Here is a 15499-nt window from a genome sequence, read left to right as displayed (position 1 = left end):
AAAGTTGATATTCTATTGAATTTATCTATACATTTCTTGTCATAGGTAAGGGCTAAGAAAAGCTACATTGTTTTAACTGAGTTCCTCCTATTATAGAGACAAAGTTTATAGCTATATTTCAGTGGAATTACTATATTTAGACATATTTGTATTTTGAATCAAACATTCATGTTAACTAACACAATTGAACCTACACGAATATAGTTTAGCATATCCACTAATAGTTTAGCATTAGTTATATCGCTCCAATTTCCAAATAACAAGTTGACTTGGGCCCAAAATAATGAGAATATAATGGCCATGTGAAATTCTTTATTGTCGTTGACAGGTCGCCCGTCTGTCCCTGAATGTATCAAATAATTGTTGTTTATATTTATATGTATTTTTCACCTGCTTATATTGACCATTTATTCCTTGAAAACTCATAAGATTGCTTACATGTCATTTTCTTTTAAAATAACCAGAAAAAAGTTATACACCTCAAAGTCCTTCAAAAAATTCTGTTACTTTTACTTATAACCTTCCTATTTCTCATTTTATGATAAAAAGTAATAGGATCAAAGTTGTAGACAATTTAATTCACAACAAATAATCCATACCTTACCTATGTTATAAATTCGAAAGTAACTCTGTCTGTCTGTCTGTCTGTCTGTCTGTCTGTCCTTTACGCAATCAGGGCCAAACCGCTAATTTAATTGTGATAAAATACTCATATAGAGATACATGAGAGTACCGGGATGAACATAGGATAATTTTTTTTCTTATATTTGTAATATTGTCGATATATACTAATATATTAAAATACATTTTAATTTGACATGCAATTTATTCCGCTATGTTAATAACATTCGCTAGTCGCTACGCGTTGCTATGCAACGGCTTGCAGAGTTTGTTGTTTTAAGAAAACGTCACCCAAAGTGAGTTTGCTTAATGCATACATGGCGCGCGCCGATATAGATTGTATATATTAACAAAAATTAGATGATTTCTATAATTTGATATTCATCATTATGAAAATAAATATAATAGTCATTTTTAGCATTTGATCTAGATGGAAATAATAGTTTACTGTATAACATTCTAATAAATAATTAAGGAGATGTCACTGTCAATAATAAATCTCCACTTATTATTATTTTTTAATTTATTTTAGTTATTTAGGCTTATATTTTCGCGGGCGTAGCCGCGTCCGGGCCCACTAGTGACTGATAAAAATATCCCCCTTGCACATTAAAAGAAAATTGCACCCTCTGAAAAACGCAACCCCAAATGTATCTTTAAAGTATAACTTGTACTGCTTAAAAGTTAAATTTAAAAAATTTTGATGATTTTTTCTTTATTCGTATAGTATTCAAGGTATGAATGCAAATCTGGAAATAATTAACTCTGCCTACCTTGCTGTGTGCGGAATAACCAGCTAACAAAATAATAGGGAGCCGGCAAAAATTTTCCACCCTAGAAAACTAAAACGTTAACCTTTTTATAATTGTCGCAATAGTATAAAAATATACCTTAATATTGTACATTGTTTTTTAGGGTTCCCCTTTTAGGATTACTTTGTTGTTGCCGTCTGTCCGCCTGTCAAGACCATATCTCGCGATCACGTGGATGTGTCTGGCTGAAATTATCGAATATTTAGGTCTACACTCTGTACTGGAAATCAACACACTCAAAAAATATGAGCATTAACGCTTAGTTTTTGCTACATTTTGTATGAAATTAGCGAAAAGCCTTAGGTTTTTATAGTAGGTCCAAATTTTCAAGATAGTTACAAAGTTTTCACTTTTCACCTAATTATTGAAACATTTTGTACTTGGAACTCAACGTTGGGGTTTATGTATAAGAGCATATAAATGAAAATAATTTAAATATAGTTAGGTACTTCCCCGAGAATTCCACAACCACGCGTTTACAGACAGACGTAGTATTTATTTGCGCAAAGATGGCCTTTTTATTTTTATAACAAATAGACAGAATCCGTAATCCATAACGTTCGTATAGACTGAACTCCATGCTCGCAATACAAAAGGTTTTCCTCCGAATCCTTCAATTGGTACACGTGAAAGTGAACACGGGACATGCTATACATATTTATGTCTGAACGATGTGAGGCAACAAATGAAATAAACAACTATTGGATAGTCTAATAGATTTTTTTTAGCTTCATACTGTTTCCTTCACGTAGCACCGAATTGACAACTTCAGGACTTTTCAAATTAAAACTCTACAAACATTTTTTGCGCTTTTGCCTCGACACCAGAGCGAAGAAATGGAAATATAAATTTAAATAAGTAATTCAACTCCTCAGATTTAATAAATAATGTGAAATACAATTATGTCCTCGAGAAAAAAATCGAACTAGAAAAAAATCGAACTGGGACTCGCGTACGCATGGTTTCGTATTATCATTACATTACAATCTAAAATAATTACTTTATTTTCATTTAAGTATTTATTATTAAAGTGAATATATTCTTTGAATATTTTAAACTTCTACCTGTTGTTATTATAAATATCGCAAAAGCGAGGAAACCATCACGTTTGTCGTATGGAAGCTCTTTTAAACATTTATTTTATTCTATTTTAGTATTTATTGTTATAGAGGCAACAGTAATCCATCATCGGTTAAAATTTCAACTTTCTAACTTTTACGGTTCATGAGACGTTACAGCTTGGCGACAGACGGTTTGACAGACGGTGAAGTTATAGAAGTATAGGCCCATTTTACCCTTTGTGTACGGAACCCTAAAAGATGATTCATAACGGTAATGGAATTTATATTAATACATGTGTTATAAGTGGAGTATAAATAACGTTACCATTCTTTTTTTGGTTCAAAACGAGATATCAGTTTTTTTTAATTTATTAGCAATTTTAATTATTTTTAACTATAATTTTAATTGTAGGTAATTTTTTTTATATGTTTTCTAGAAAGTATTTTTCATTCCTTAGTGTGGAAATTATAAAATCGATCTTTATTCATTATTGTTTAACAAAATGAAAGTACGTTTTACTTTATGTTTAACTTAAATGTACGTTTAACTTAAATTTATATTTAAGATTTCGTTAGAAGTCGTTTTTTTTAAATTAATTTATTTTAAGTGATTTTAAGTTAGGTGTAGACCTTAAAAGGATGCTTTTCGAACGAGTAGGTAGGCCACTAGCTGTGTAAAACTGACGTGTCCTATGTAAAACTTTAATCTTAATGACAGCTTTAATCTTGATGTCACAGCGGCACAAGGGTGTGACTGTAACGTGGCGGTTGTGGATTCGATCCCCACTCGAGAAATTAAAATATTTATTTACGTTTATATTTCCATTTCTTCGCAGTAGTGACGTAACACTGAACTCTTTCTGCCTTAGTAAAAAACAGGATAACAAAAAAATATTTACTGCCTATTAATCTTAACCCTTTGTGGAAAATGAAGTTTTTAATTACAATGTTTAATTAAAATCTGTCATCGGACTGTGAATGTTAGTGGTCTACTAAACTTTGAGAACAATACAACGCACTTATTGCTGTCACCAAGCAACATATATTTTATTTTATTGTTCATTTTTATTACAATAGAATAATGCTTCGAGTATGTTATATTACTTTTATTATTAACATTCGCTCGTGATGTTCTAGACAAAGAGATTTTTTTTTCTAGTTCAAGTATATTCATATAATCAAAGGCTTAATTATTATTAAGAGAGGGTGACTGTAAAAGCGGCTGATTGCGGGTTCGATAAACCACTCGAGGAAATAAATATTTATTTAAATATTTCACCACTAAACACGCAATGCCTCAAAAATTCGGAGGAAAGTGGGGAACGGAGTGTTTTAACACTACATTCCCTCTGCCTACCCCCTTGCATGCAGGATACAGCGTGACTTCTCCTTTCTGGTCAATTGTTGACACATTCCGTTTTGAGTCGCGGAATTAAACGCCGCTCTTTGGTCACCGACTATAGTAAAATGTGTGTTATCATACACACATTTTACTTTTATATATGAAATCCCTTAAATATAAGTAACTCTTAAGAAATCATTGAATACGACTAAGGTTCTCGCAAACACTTTAACATCGCAATATCGGAAAATGAAGTGTAATCCACGCTTGCAACAGAAAATCTCCGAATACGATAAAAAAAGAAGATTCAGTTAAGAACTGGCTTCCTTCTTCCTTCTTCCGTCCTTGGCTTAGGAGGAACAAATAAATAGCAATATAAAGTATTTTGTTCTACAAATTAACTTTTATATTGAATCGGCTGGAACTTTAGTTGTGAAATGTATGGATATTGTCTTTTAAATGAGAATGTTTCCAGAGCACGAAAGTAATTCCAGATTAGTAAATAAATAATTGAGTAGTTCGAGCGAGCGAATCCGCAAGAGTGTCGTTAGTACATAATGCTAGTAATATAGCTATAATATATTTAAACATATTCTCACCTGTCGATCCTTAAACATGAGTAGAATGACCATCAAATTGAGGAAAAATCCGAAAAATCCTATAAGGAACAGCACGAACGCAGATACTACGTATCCCCACCGCGGCATCAGCAATGGGAACCCTTCACCATACGCCACCATACCTTCCCACACTACCGTATCATTATAACTATCAGTGTGTACCGACATTATATCATTACAATTACACTTATGCACTTAATAATCACTTTTCAAACACTTGTTAAGTGTTTTTTCACATAGCTACAGCACTTAACACTCTTTGTTCACTGGACCGAGAATCTGTAAAAGAAAGAAAAATGTTTATTAATTTTCTTGCTTTTTATTACGTATTTTTTATATCGATACAAAATATTATATATATTTTTAAAAATCCACTTTTAAATTAGTCGAAATGGATGATATAATTTTTACTTCAACTTTTTTCACAAAAGACAAATAACAATAATAAAAATGGGGATTTAAAAAATGTAATTGATAAATTCAAAGGCTTTCTTTTCTGGACTTCCATTTGACTGACAATACTGACATCTTTATTTTAATTAACAAATGAATTACAATATTCAAAATGTCAGCACTGAAAAGTGCTTGCAAAGGCTCACTTGAGTGAGAAATATTGTTCTTTTTGTTCTTTCAGCTTTCAAAACAAATAATTTGGAGTATTTTTATTTGAGGTCGTTGTGGCGCATTGTCAAAGGGTGGGGCTGTAAATGATACGGTTGTACATTCGATTCCCGTTTGAGGAAATTTAATATTTAATATTTTTATTTGCTCGCTTTGGTAACGCGGCTTTTAGTTCCGCCACTCAACACTCAATGTCAAAAACTTCTTACAGTTATATAGCTCACACATCAGAATAACACATATTAACACTACAATTAATGTAAAGATTTTTCATAATTTAGCAATAATAACAATAGGTTTAAGCGGGCGAAGCCGCGTTTAGGTCGCTAGTAACCCATAAGGAACAAAAAGACTGTTCCATTTCAATGAACTTTACCAATGGACAGATAATTTCTGTTGGCCAGAAACGCTTTCAAGTTGATTGAATTATTTTTTTCATTCATTATGTCAAAAATAAAATTTCACGATATCTGTCTACAATTTCCATATTTCTTCATTTAATGGAAAATGTAAAAATGTCTGCCTGCCAATATCTGTTTCATAACAAGATTGGCCACTTATTTGTATTATATTTTTTTTATTTTGTGCACTTCCGGAAATTTTCTTACCCTTATAATAATAATCTTTCTTTCTTTACTTCTTCAAAGTGAAATTGACACAAACATTATTGTATAAATTCTTAACAACGTACAAACAGTATGTCTTAATAAAAATAATAACATCTAATATCTTGGAAAGGTCTTCGACCAGTCTACCGAAACAGGCTGATTATAATGACTATCAAATAGACAAAAAGTGACACATCACTAAAGTTTCTATCTCTTCTAAATGATCATGTAAATAAATGACTTAAAGCTAAAAAATATGTAGCTTCATTTTATGCCACATATAGCAAAGTTTCCATAGACAACCACCAGATTTTCTTTGGAAATTGGAGACCGCATTTGGAGGTGTCAATGGTGATTCAAGGCGGTCACCAATTTCCATAAATTCATGACGTTGCGTGTTGATTGACGGAATTAAACCCTGCCTTGTTTTGCTATAGCGGGGAAATAAAAACGATACATTCTCCTGAGTGGGGATCGAATTTGCATCAACCTCGAGGGTGTCCCACTGCACCACGATGACACCTTAGATCAATTTAAAGTGCGCTTCAATATCTTGAGCTACTGGATACACCAATTACTTTTCGGCTGTAAGCTGTCATATAAAAATAACAACTTATGGCCGTAATAAATGCTCGACTTTGCGGAAAATATTCTCGTGAACGCAATAAATTTTAATATAAAAAGTTCACTTTTTACCCTTAAAAATGGATATTTCACATACATTTATAATATATTTTTTTATTTATTGTGTTACTGCACTCTGCAGTGTAGGCAGAGACGGCAGAGAGAGAGAGAGAGAGAGTAAATGGTTTGACAATTTGATCAATTTAAGCTAGTAATATGATGAAAGTAATAAAAATATTTTCTTATAATTTACTTTAGAGCTTGGTTAAAACTAACAAAGTGAGAAAACTTGGACTGACAGCCCCAATTTTTGGAAATAGGTTGCTACAGTAATTGGTCTCGCATTACTCTGACAGAAAACTAGTTCGTCTGTCGCAGTGTTCGTATATGAGAATTATGTTATTACATTTTTTATGTTGTAATATTTTTCTTTAGTTTTCGTTTCGTGTTACTAATTTTGTGTCTTCTTGGTATAGTGTATATAGATTCAGTTTTGTTTACTATTGAGGACATCGTGGCATAATGGCCAGGGTTTGAGTTGATCGCGACGGTTTAGGGTTCGATTCTCGGTCGGGGAAAGAATTGTTTCAATTTTTTGCTCTGTTAACAAAGCAAAGTCTGGCCTTGAGTTTCCCCATTAGTTAAATGAAATTAATGACAGACATGTAAAAAAATTTAAAATATATATATATATTTTTACATACTAAGTTCTCCAAGTGAGATATTGCGTGTTGCGTGGCGGAAGTTAACGCCAAAATATGTTAGGTATTTTGTTTTCTTTTACCTTCACGCTGTATCCCGCACGCGCTATATCGTAACGCCGCGCTTGCCTCCTTCCAGTGCGTGGAAATGAAAATATTAAGTAATTCATTTCCCCGGACGGGAATCGAATCCATAACCTTTTGAGTTTACAGTCACATGCTTATGCTTCTGCGCCAAGCCCGGCCTCGATTTTTTTAACTACCTAACATATTTCAGAGAAAGAATTCTTATAAAGCTTATAAAAGCTAAGCTGCGTGACAAAGGAAAGTTTTCGAGGTGTGTGATAACTTAACGTTAAAAGTTCGCAGTTCGCACTGCTGTGCCCGTGACCTTGAGAGACTTCGTTAATGTTAAATGTTTTTATAATAATAATAACACTTTATATATTTTATTTTTATTTCTATAAAATAGTGATATAATACAATACATTAAATATATTGTTCATATCGTTTATAAGAGGTCACTTGTGGTGTAGGGGCACAAAGTGTAAACCAGAATGGTAGTGGGTTCGATCCCCACGCGAGAAGATAAACGGAGCGTCTTAACATTAGGTTCCCTCTGCCTAACCTGCTGTGTGCGGAATAAAGCGTGATAATTATTTATTTTTGGTATCCTATATGCTGGCTGCTCCAAAGCTCCACAACAAAACAGAAATTTAAAAAAATATTTGAAAATCTTATAATTTCAATGTTCAGTTATTATTTGGCAGTTCAGTTATTAAATGTAACCATCCATATATTGCAGAGACGTGGATAAAACGAAGCACTGGTATTATAACCTTATTTAAAGTGTATCTCTATAAATAAACTAAGTAAATTCTATTGTAGAATTTGACATGGGTTTTAGACTACGATTCCGACGTTATTATTGTAAGATGTGTTAAGAATACAATATACATGATATGGGGCCTACCCCCACTTTATTTTTCTATTTTTTTTAGGTTCCGTACCTTATTTATATGTGTATAGCTAATTTCATAAAAAATGAATGCGTTTCCTCGCAAATTTGAGTTTGTCATTTTTTACAAATTACACTTCCCGTTAACTTTCAATTGTAAAATTCTCACATTTGATCGTTTTAGGGTTCCGTACCTCAAAAGCTTAAGGTACCTTAAAGCTCAAAAAAAAATAAAGTTTCTAAGTCAACGATATCAAAAGATACAAGTATATATGTAACGTTTTTACTGAGTTTTATATAAATTTCGCTGCGTAATCAGTATCTATAGGGTAATTCTCGTAGACTTACAGTTATGAAATTTGGCACGAAATGAGAACTTACAAAACAAATATTAAAGTATAGGCTAGTTACCCTCGGTACGGTTCCGTATCCAAAGGGTACAACGGGACCCTATTACTAAGATTCCCCTGTCCATTCTTAAATAATCTAAATAAATTACATATATCAACCGTCACCTGCTGTTGACCTTAATCTTCATACTTTATATGTTCATTTAAACAGGTCTTCCAGCCGTAGACCGTTAGACCGTAATGTATGGGGTGAACTGCACTTAAGCGTCCCTCGTGGGGTAATAAGGTGACGTTGGCTTGATTCAGAATGTAGCACATACTGTAGCAATATACGTCAAACTGTATTTAATTTATGGTATCATTAAGGTGACCTAATTTAAATTTTTAATATTTTTTAGACTATAACGACCATAAAATGTCTATTGTAAGATTCAAATGTGAATTCCCAACGAGCTATTAATTTTTAATTTATTACAATAGTACCCAGGTGTCTCTTAAAAGAGGAAAATGTGAAAAATATATTGTCTTAACATTATGTTTTTTAGTACTCTTAGTTACTAGAATAGATAACTTAGTATTAATTGTTTTTTTCTTCGCTCTATTAACAAAAAGGCGGGAAGCAGCGGGAATCAAAAACAAAACATTATTTTACTATTATCAGCTAAGTTAAGACACTCCGTTCCACTATCCGCTTAATTTTCAAAGTATTACGTGTTGAGTGGCGGATTTCAACGCCGCGCCAAAGCCAAAGTCAAAACTTGCTACCAAAACGAAGAAATGAAAATATTAATAATTAAAAATTCATTCCCCTGTGTGAAAGTGCATATTGAACCCACAACCAACACTTCCAGAGGGTGTCCCGTTCCAGAGGGTGTCCAGACTAATACCTGTCCGATATTGGTTTGTGGGCATACGGGTACGCGACCCCGGATCCTCGAGCCGCCACTCTTATATCCTCATCCAGTCCGTAAGAATGGTGTCCTCCCCCCCCCCTCTCCTCCTTTCTCCAGCTCCCTCCTTTACCTATCCTACCCCCCTCTATTTTCCTCTCCCCTCGGTTTTTCCCCACAAAGGGGGTTTTGGAGGTCAGACGGCAGTCGCTCCAGGAAAACCACAAACAGCCACAATATGGAACGGACCAACAACAGACTGGGTACGGCTAGGGCGTCGCCGCATAACGACGCGCAGGCACATCGCCCTACACCTGCGACAAGTGGGCAAGGGCTACCGTGTCAAGTACGGGCACGGTTAAAGACGCAAGTACCCAGACGAAAACTCCGCTTTGCAACGTGGAATATTGGCTCTCTAACCGGACGATGCAGGGAACTCGCAGATGTACTCATGAGACGTCGGGTCCAGTGTGCTTTCCTCCAGGAAACTCGCTGGAAGGGCAATAAGTCCCGTAACATCGGACAGGGTTACCGGCTTATATACACTGGGTCACCTTCGGGTAGAAACGGTGTAGCGGTAGTGCTTTCTGAAGAGCTTCAGAATGGGCTCCTTGAAGTTGACCGTCGCTCCGACCGCTTGATGCGAGTGAGGGTACTGATTGAGGGCGTTATCACAAACTTAATCAGTGCCTATGCTCCCCAGGCGGGATGTAGCGCGGCCGAAAAGGAGACATTCTGGGAGCAGTATGAAGGGGTGCTACTTGCTGTGCCGTCTACCGAAGTGGTCTTAGTTGGGGGGGATTTGAACGGGCACGTCGGTAAGGCTGCTGAGCCGTATGAACGTGTTCACGGGGGTTTTGGGCACGGTCTTCGCAATGCAGAGGGAGAAAACATTCTGAGAACCTGTATTGCGTCTGATCTGGCCGTCGTGAATACGTTCTTCCAAAAGACTACTTATTGACCAGACGGTGTCATATGGGCAGGGTAACTAACTGTAAGGTCATTCCAGGCGAAAGCCTAACGGCCCAACATCGTCTTCTTGTCATGGACTTTAACGTCACTCCGAAGAAGAAAGTAGCCGAGAAACGTAGGCCTCGGATCAAGTGGTGGTTGCTGAATGGACCGATGCAGACCGACTTCCTGGCAGAGGTGAAAAGTCACGATATTTCGACTAACACCGAGACTGCTCAGGAGGCAATCATTGCGGCGGGCAGGCGAGTTCTTGGCCTTTCTAGGGGAGGACGCGTCATCGACAAGGAGACATGGTGGTGGAATGACGAGGTGCAGGAGGTGACTCGTGAAAAGAAGGCTGCCTTTAAGAAGTGGCAGGAATCCAACTCTCCTGAAGACAGACTGGAGTACACAGTAGCTAAACGTGCCTGTAAAAGAGCTGTAGCCAGAGCCCGCAGTGAAAGTTTGTCACCATTGTATGATAAACTTGAAACTGTGGAGGGGCAGAAGCTCATTTACAAAGTGGCACGTTCCCGGGATAAAGTGACGCAAGATATCGCAAAATGTCTTTGCGTCAAAGATTCCCAGGGCACGCTGCTCTGTAGTCATGCCTCTGTGAAGGAGAGGTGGAGAAGCTACTTCCAGGAGTTGCTGAATACTCAGCACCCATGCAGTCTTCATCACGACCCACCGCCTAACCTCGGACTTATTGCCCCGATAACCCTTGACGAAACACGTAATTGCCTTCGACGCATGAAGAACGGAAAAGCGGTGGGACCTGACGACATTCCGATCGAAGCGTGGAAATCGTTGGGCTCTCTTGGTGTGCTCATGCTTACTGACCTTTTTAACCATATCTTGAACACTGGTAAGATGCCGCATCAGTGGCGGCTTAGCTTCATTACCCCTATTTACAAAGGAAGGGGCAGTGTTCAAGATTGTGGTAGTTATAGGGGCATTAAGCTTATGAGTCATACCATGAAGCTCTTCGAGCGCATGATCGACCTCAGGCTCCGCCGAGAGTGTACTATCTCTGAGTCTCAATATGGATTTCAGCCAGGATCGGGCACCATGGACGCCATTTTCACCCTCAGAACTTTGATGGAGGCATACAGGGAAAAAAGGAGAGCTCTGCATGTGGCCTTTTTAGATCTGCAGAAGGCCTTTGACTGTGTGCCTCGTCAGTGTATCTGGTGGGCATTGCGATCCAAAGGGATCCCTGAGGCCTATATTGAGATTATCAGAGACATGTACCACGATTCCGCTTCTATGGTTAGGACTGCTGTTGGCGACACTAGACCCTTCCCGATTACAGTGGGGGTTCACCAGGGCTCGGCTCTTAGTCCGTTCTTATTCAATGTAGTGCTCGATACTGTCTCGGCTCACATCCAGGACCAGCCTCCATGGCTGATGATGTATGCCGACGACATAGCACTCATTGCCGAGAACCGACTGACGCTGGAGCGTAAAGTGAACCTCTGGAAGGGTACGCTTGAGAACGGCGGTCTTAAACTAAATGTGTCGAAGACAGAGTACATGGCCTGCGGGAGCCGGGACTCGAGCACCATCCTTATAGGTCCTGAGCCAGCCGTTAAGTCGGAGAAGTTCAGGTACCTTGGATCCGTTATGCACGAGTCTGGAGGCATCGATCACGATGTCCAAGGGCGGATAAGCGCTGCCTGGGCCAAATGGCGGGAGGTCACTGGTGTGGTCTGCGACCGCAGAATACCGCCCAAGCTCAAGGGGCTGATATACAAGAGCATCATCCGACCGGTTCTTTTATACGGCAGCGAATGTTGGCCGGCACTATCTCGGCACACTCAGGAGCTTCACGTCACGGAAATGAAGATGCTGAGGTGGATGTGCGGCGTAACGCGGTCTGACCGCATACGCAACACATTCATTCGAGGTAGTCTTGGGGTCCGTGACGTAGCGGATAAGCTCCAAGAGCGCCGCCTGAGATGGTTTGGCCACGTTACGCGCCGGCCTAAGAACTATGTCGGATGCAAGTGCCTTGCTATATCAGTTCCTGGAGTGAGACCTCCTGGACGCCCAAGGAAGCGCTGGCTGGATGTCGTGATGCAGGACATGAGAGCCAATGGTCTAACCACCGAGGACGCAAAAGACCGTGCAAAGTGGAGTAGGTTGAGTAGGAGGGCAGACCCTGGCAATAGCCGGGATTAATGCCAGGAGGAAGAAGAACCAACACTACGCCAAAATTGGCTTCATAGAAAGTGGGGGGTGGAGTGCCTTAACACTAAACTCCTGTCTATTCTGTTATATACTGTATCCCAGCATAAAGCTAAAATTTACTAATTAGGAAGTTACCTATACAAATAGAACCAATTATTGCGTATATAGACGTTTGTCGGCTTTGTAAAGGTTTTTTTATAACGAGGCATCCTCGTTATGGTTGAATTATTATTTGGAAACCTCTCGACTCCAATTTTGGTGATTTTCTGATATTTTTATCTCGATGTTTATTCTCGTATCTAATTATACGCACGTTTTATATAAATGTTTATATTTTTGTATGTTTATATACGGGATACAGCGTAAATATCTGGTATTACTTTATGAGGGTAGGCAAAGAGCATAAATAGTGCTATGTATTAGAGATATTTTACACACAGTGAAGCCACAAGCAAATACAAGGCAAGTCAAATAAAACTTGTAATAACTCAGTAACTCGATAAAATTACTAAATTGTTTCCTAATTAATATAATAATGATTATTAAATTACTTTTATTCTTGAAATTGTTAGTACAAGTTAACAAAGAAAATATATTATATCTTTAATCATAGCATTTACTGTAATTGCCAACTTAACAGACAATAAACTACGAGACAAAAAAATGTGGCTTTAGGTTATTGTTTTTACAACTCAATTTTTTTTATTAATAAATATATATAATATTTTTTTATTAATATTTTCTTAATAAACTAAAGATTTTGTACATTACTACGTTATGAGATAATTATCTTTACTGAAACGTTGATTGCTAAGTTAATTTGCTTAGTAAAGAAAATGCTGACCGAAAGAAATATTTAATATTTTCGCTTAATTTCTCCGCTCTGGTGTCGTAACAAAGCGCGACGGAGCGCCTGACGCGCGTTGAGTTCCACCACTCAACACGCGAGGCCTGCAGAATTCGGAGTGAGTTTCTTCTGCCTACCTTGTGTAAAAATGTCAGATGCTAAGTATAATAAAATACTTAATAACCACAATTTATTGTTCCTCTTTTACATATACACACTTCTAACACTGTTTCTATATAACACTTTACACGTATACACGTTTTAAAACGCATAGTTCCAACAATGACACTGATTTTAAATACTTGGACACTGTCAAAATTTTACACCTTACGACAGGCAGAATAACGACGTACTGACTCAATCCTTCGAAAACGTCACTTTTTATAGCCGTTCCCTTCCTCTTTTATAAATAATTATGTGGGTATTATTATTTTATTTTCTGTAAAATACCCTCACACTGACAATTGTCTTACACTTCATATAAGCGTGATACAACCTGAAAATGCTATGCTATGCTATGCTAAACAGAAAATGCTTATCAGCTTTTACCTTCAGCTTCGCGTCTGTGGTAAAATGGCTAAGGCCCGTGTTTATAAATGCTTTCAATTCTGAGATAGATAGATTTTCTCGTTATAGTTATATAGTAGTAGTGAATATATAGTTATAGTGAATCTAGTTATATATGAAATATATGAAAATCTTTAAATACATTGATAGATTGAGGCTGCCAAGGCAAAGCGTCTAACTGCATACATGACGGTTGCAGGTTCGATTTCCACATAGGGGAAAGATTTGTCATTTCTTCTCCTGGTAACAAGACAGAGAGCGGCTTTAAGTTTCACTACTCATCACGCAATGGCTCGATAACTGTACATGTGTGGAAAATGGAGTGTTTGAACACTAGGTTGAGTCTGTCTATCTTTGTAAGACATCAATACTTTTGTGCGAATAAAATAGGCCTATTTTTCTTAGAACATTTTATGCTATAATATTATTTATTACATATTCGTATTATCTCTTAAGGCTCACATCTAAAGTAGCTTAGCAACGCTTTTTTTATATCTTTTATAATATAACAAAGATATTTTGAAGTGAAATCTTATATTGAATAAAATATAATCTATGTCAAAATATATTTATGTGAGGCCAGTTAAGCGTAGGCGTAGGGTTACAAGCGTGTTAATGTAGACACGACAGATGGTGGGTTCGATTCTCACTCGCGGTAATGAAATATTTAAATGAAGGGAAGCGCAACATTGAGTTCCTCCTTTATTTTCCTCGTTTGTTCCTTTATTGAGTCTTAATGGGAACAGAGTGTTCACTAGGTTCCCAGGTTTCCTTCTGCATACCCTATTATGTGCGGAATACAGCGTAATCCTAAAAAATGAATTAAAAATCCAAAAATAATATGTATGTAATCTATCTAAAGATTATCGAAAATTAATCGCCTAGGAAGCGAACCATCTTTTTAATCTCTTTACCATATTTTAATCTAAATTAATCTAGATATAGTAAAATCTGAATAGATGTCAGCTTGTAATTTCAACAAAGGAACTCATCAAATGTAGTTTGTAGGACATTAACTTCCGAGTTCTCTGAGGTCGGCTCAAAGGGCCTGTCTCATTCCGCATAATTAAATATAATAGTTATAGTATCCTCCTTTAGTCGGGTTGCATAGCTTAAAGTCTTTTAAAAGTACTTTTAATAGGCTGTAGGAGAACGGTGGCTTGTTCGATTTTCAGTCTGGGAAATGATATATTTGATAATGGTTTCATTTTCTCGCTGTAGTAACGAGGGAAAGCGTTGAGCTCTGCCACTTACCACACAATGTCGGTTCGGTGGAGAGTTGGGAATAAAAAAAGTGTTTAGATATGATCGGAGTGTCTTATCACTAGGTTTTCTGTACTGATGTTCTGCGAGAAATGAGAAGCTAAAAAAATATACAGTAATTATTTATTTAGTTATTATTTGATTTGTTGTTGTAAGAAAAGTTGAAAGAGAGCATTAATTGATTGATGGCGTTAATTGTATTGAAACAATTTTAGTTAATTCGAAGTGAACAATTAATTAATTCTACCCAGCTATTTTGTATTCAGCCTGAGATTAAATGTCAAAGACGGTAGTAGATTACTGAGGTGGATATTGGAAATTAGGATAACTAAGTTGAATATCAAGTAATCATTTCAAGTTGTTATAGTAATATTTATGTAAATAATCTATATATATAAAATCGAAAGGTCACTCACTCATCACGAAATCTCAGAAACTACATGTGCTAGGAATCTGAATGTGATTTTGCA

General features: G+C 36.7%; 1 protein-coding gene across 1 annotated transcript in view; it reads right to left on the bottom strand.

The window, feature by feature from the left end:
* LOC146531020 (pinopsin-like) overlaps positions 1–4726 on the bottom strand; it is a 31213-nt gene extending 26487 nt beyond the window's left edge. The window contains exon 1 of the mRNA XM_085199843.1: positions 4436–4726. Within this exon, the coding sequence (XP_085055969.1) occupies positions 4436–4624 (189 nt within the window). The 5' untranslated portion in view covers positions 4625–4726. The remainder of the gene's footprint in view (positions 1–4435) is intronic.
* Positions 4727–15499: the final 10773 nt, after the last annotated feature.

Source organism: Heliconius melpomene, chromosome 16, assembly GCF_056956725.1.
Source record: "Heliconius melpomene rosina isolate 202511_hmr_F chromosome 16, ASM5695672v1, whole genome shotgun sequence".
Lineage (NCBI taxonomy): Eukaryota > Metazoa > Arthropoda > Insecta > Lepidoptera > Nymphalidae > Heliconius > Heliconius melpomene.
Note: the sequence above shows the minus strand (reverse complement) of the source record. Positions and strands in the feature narration are given on the sequence as shown.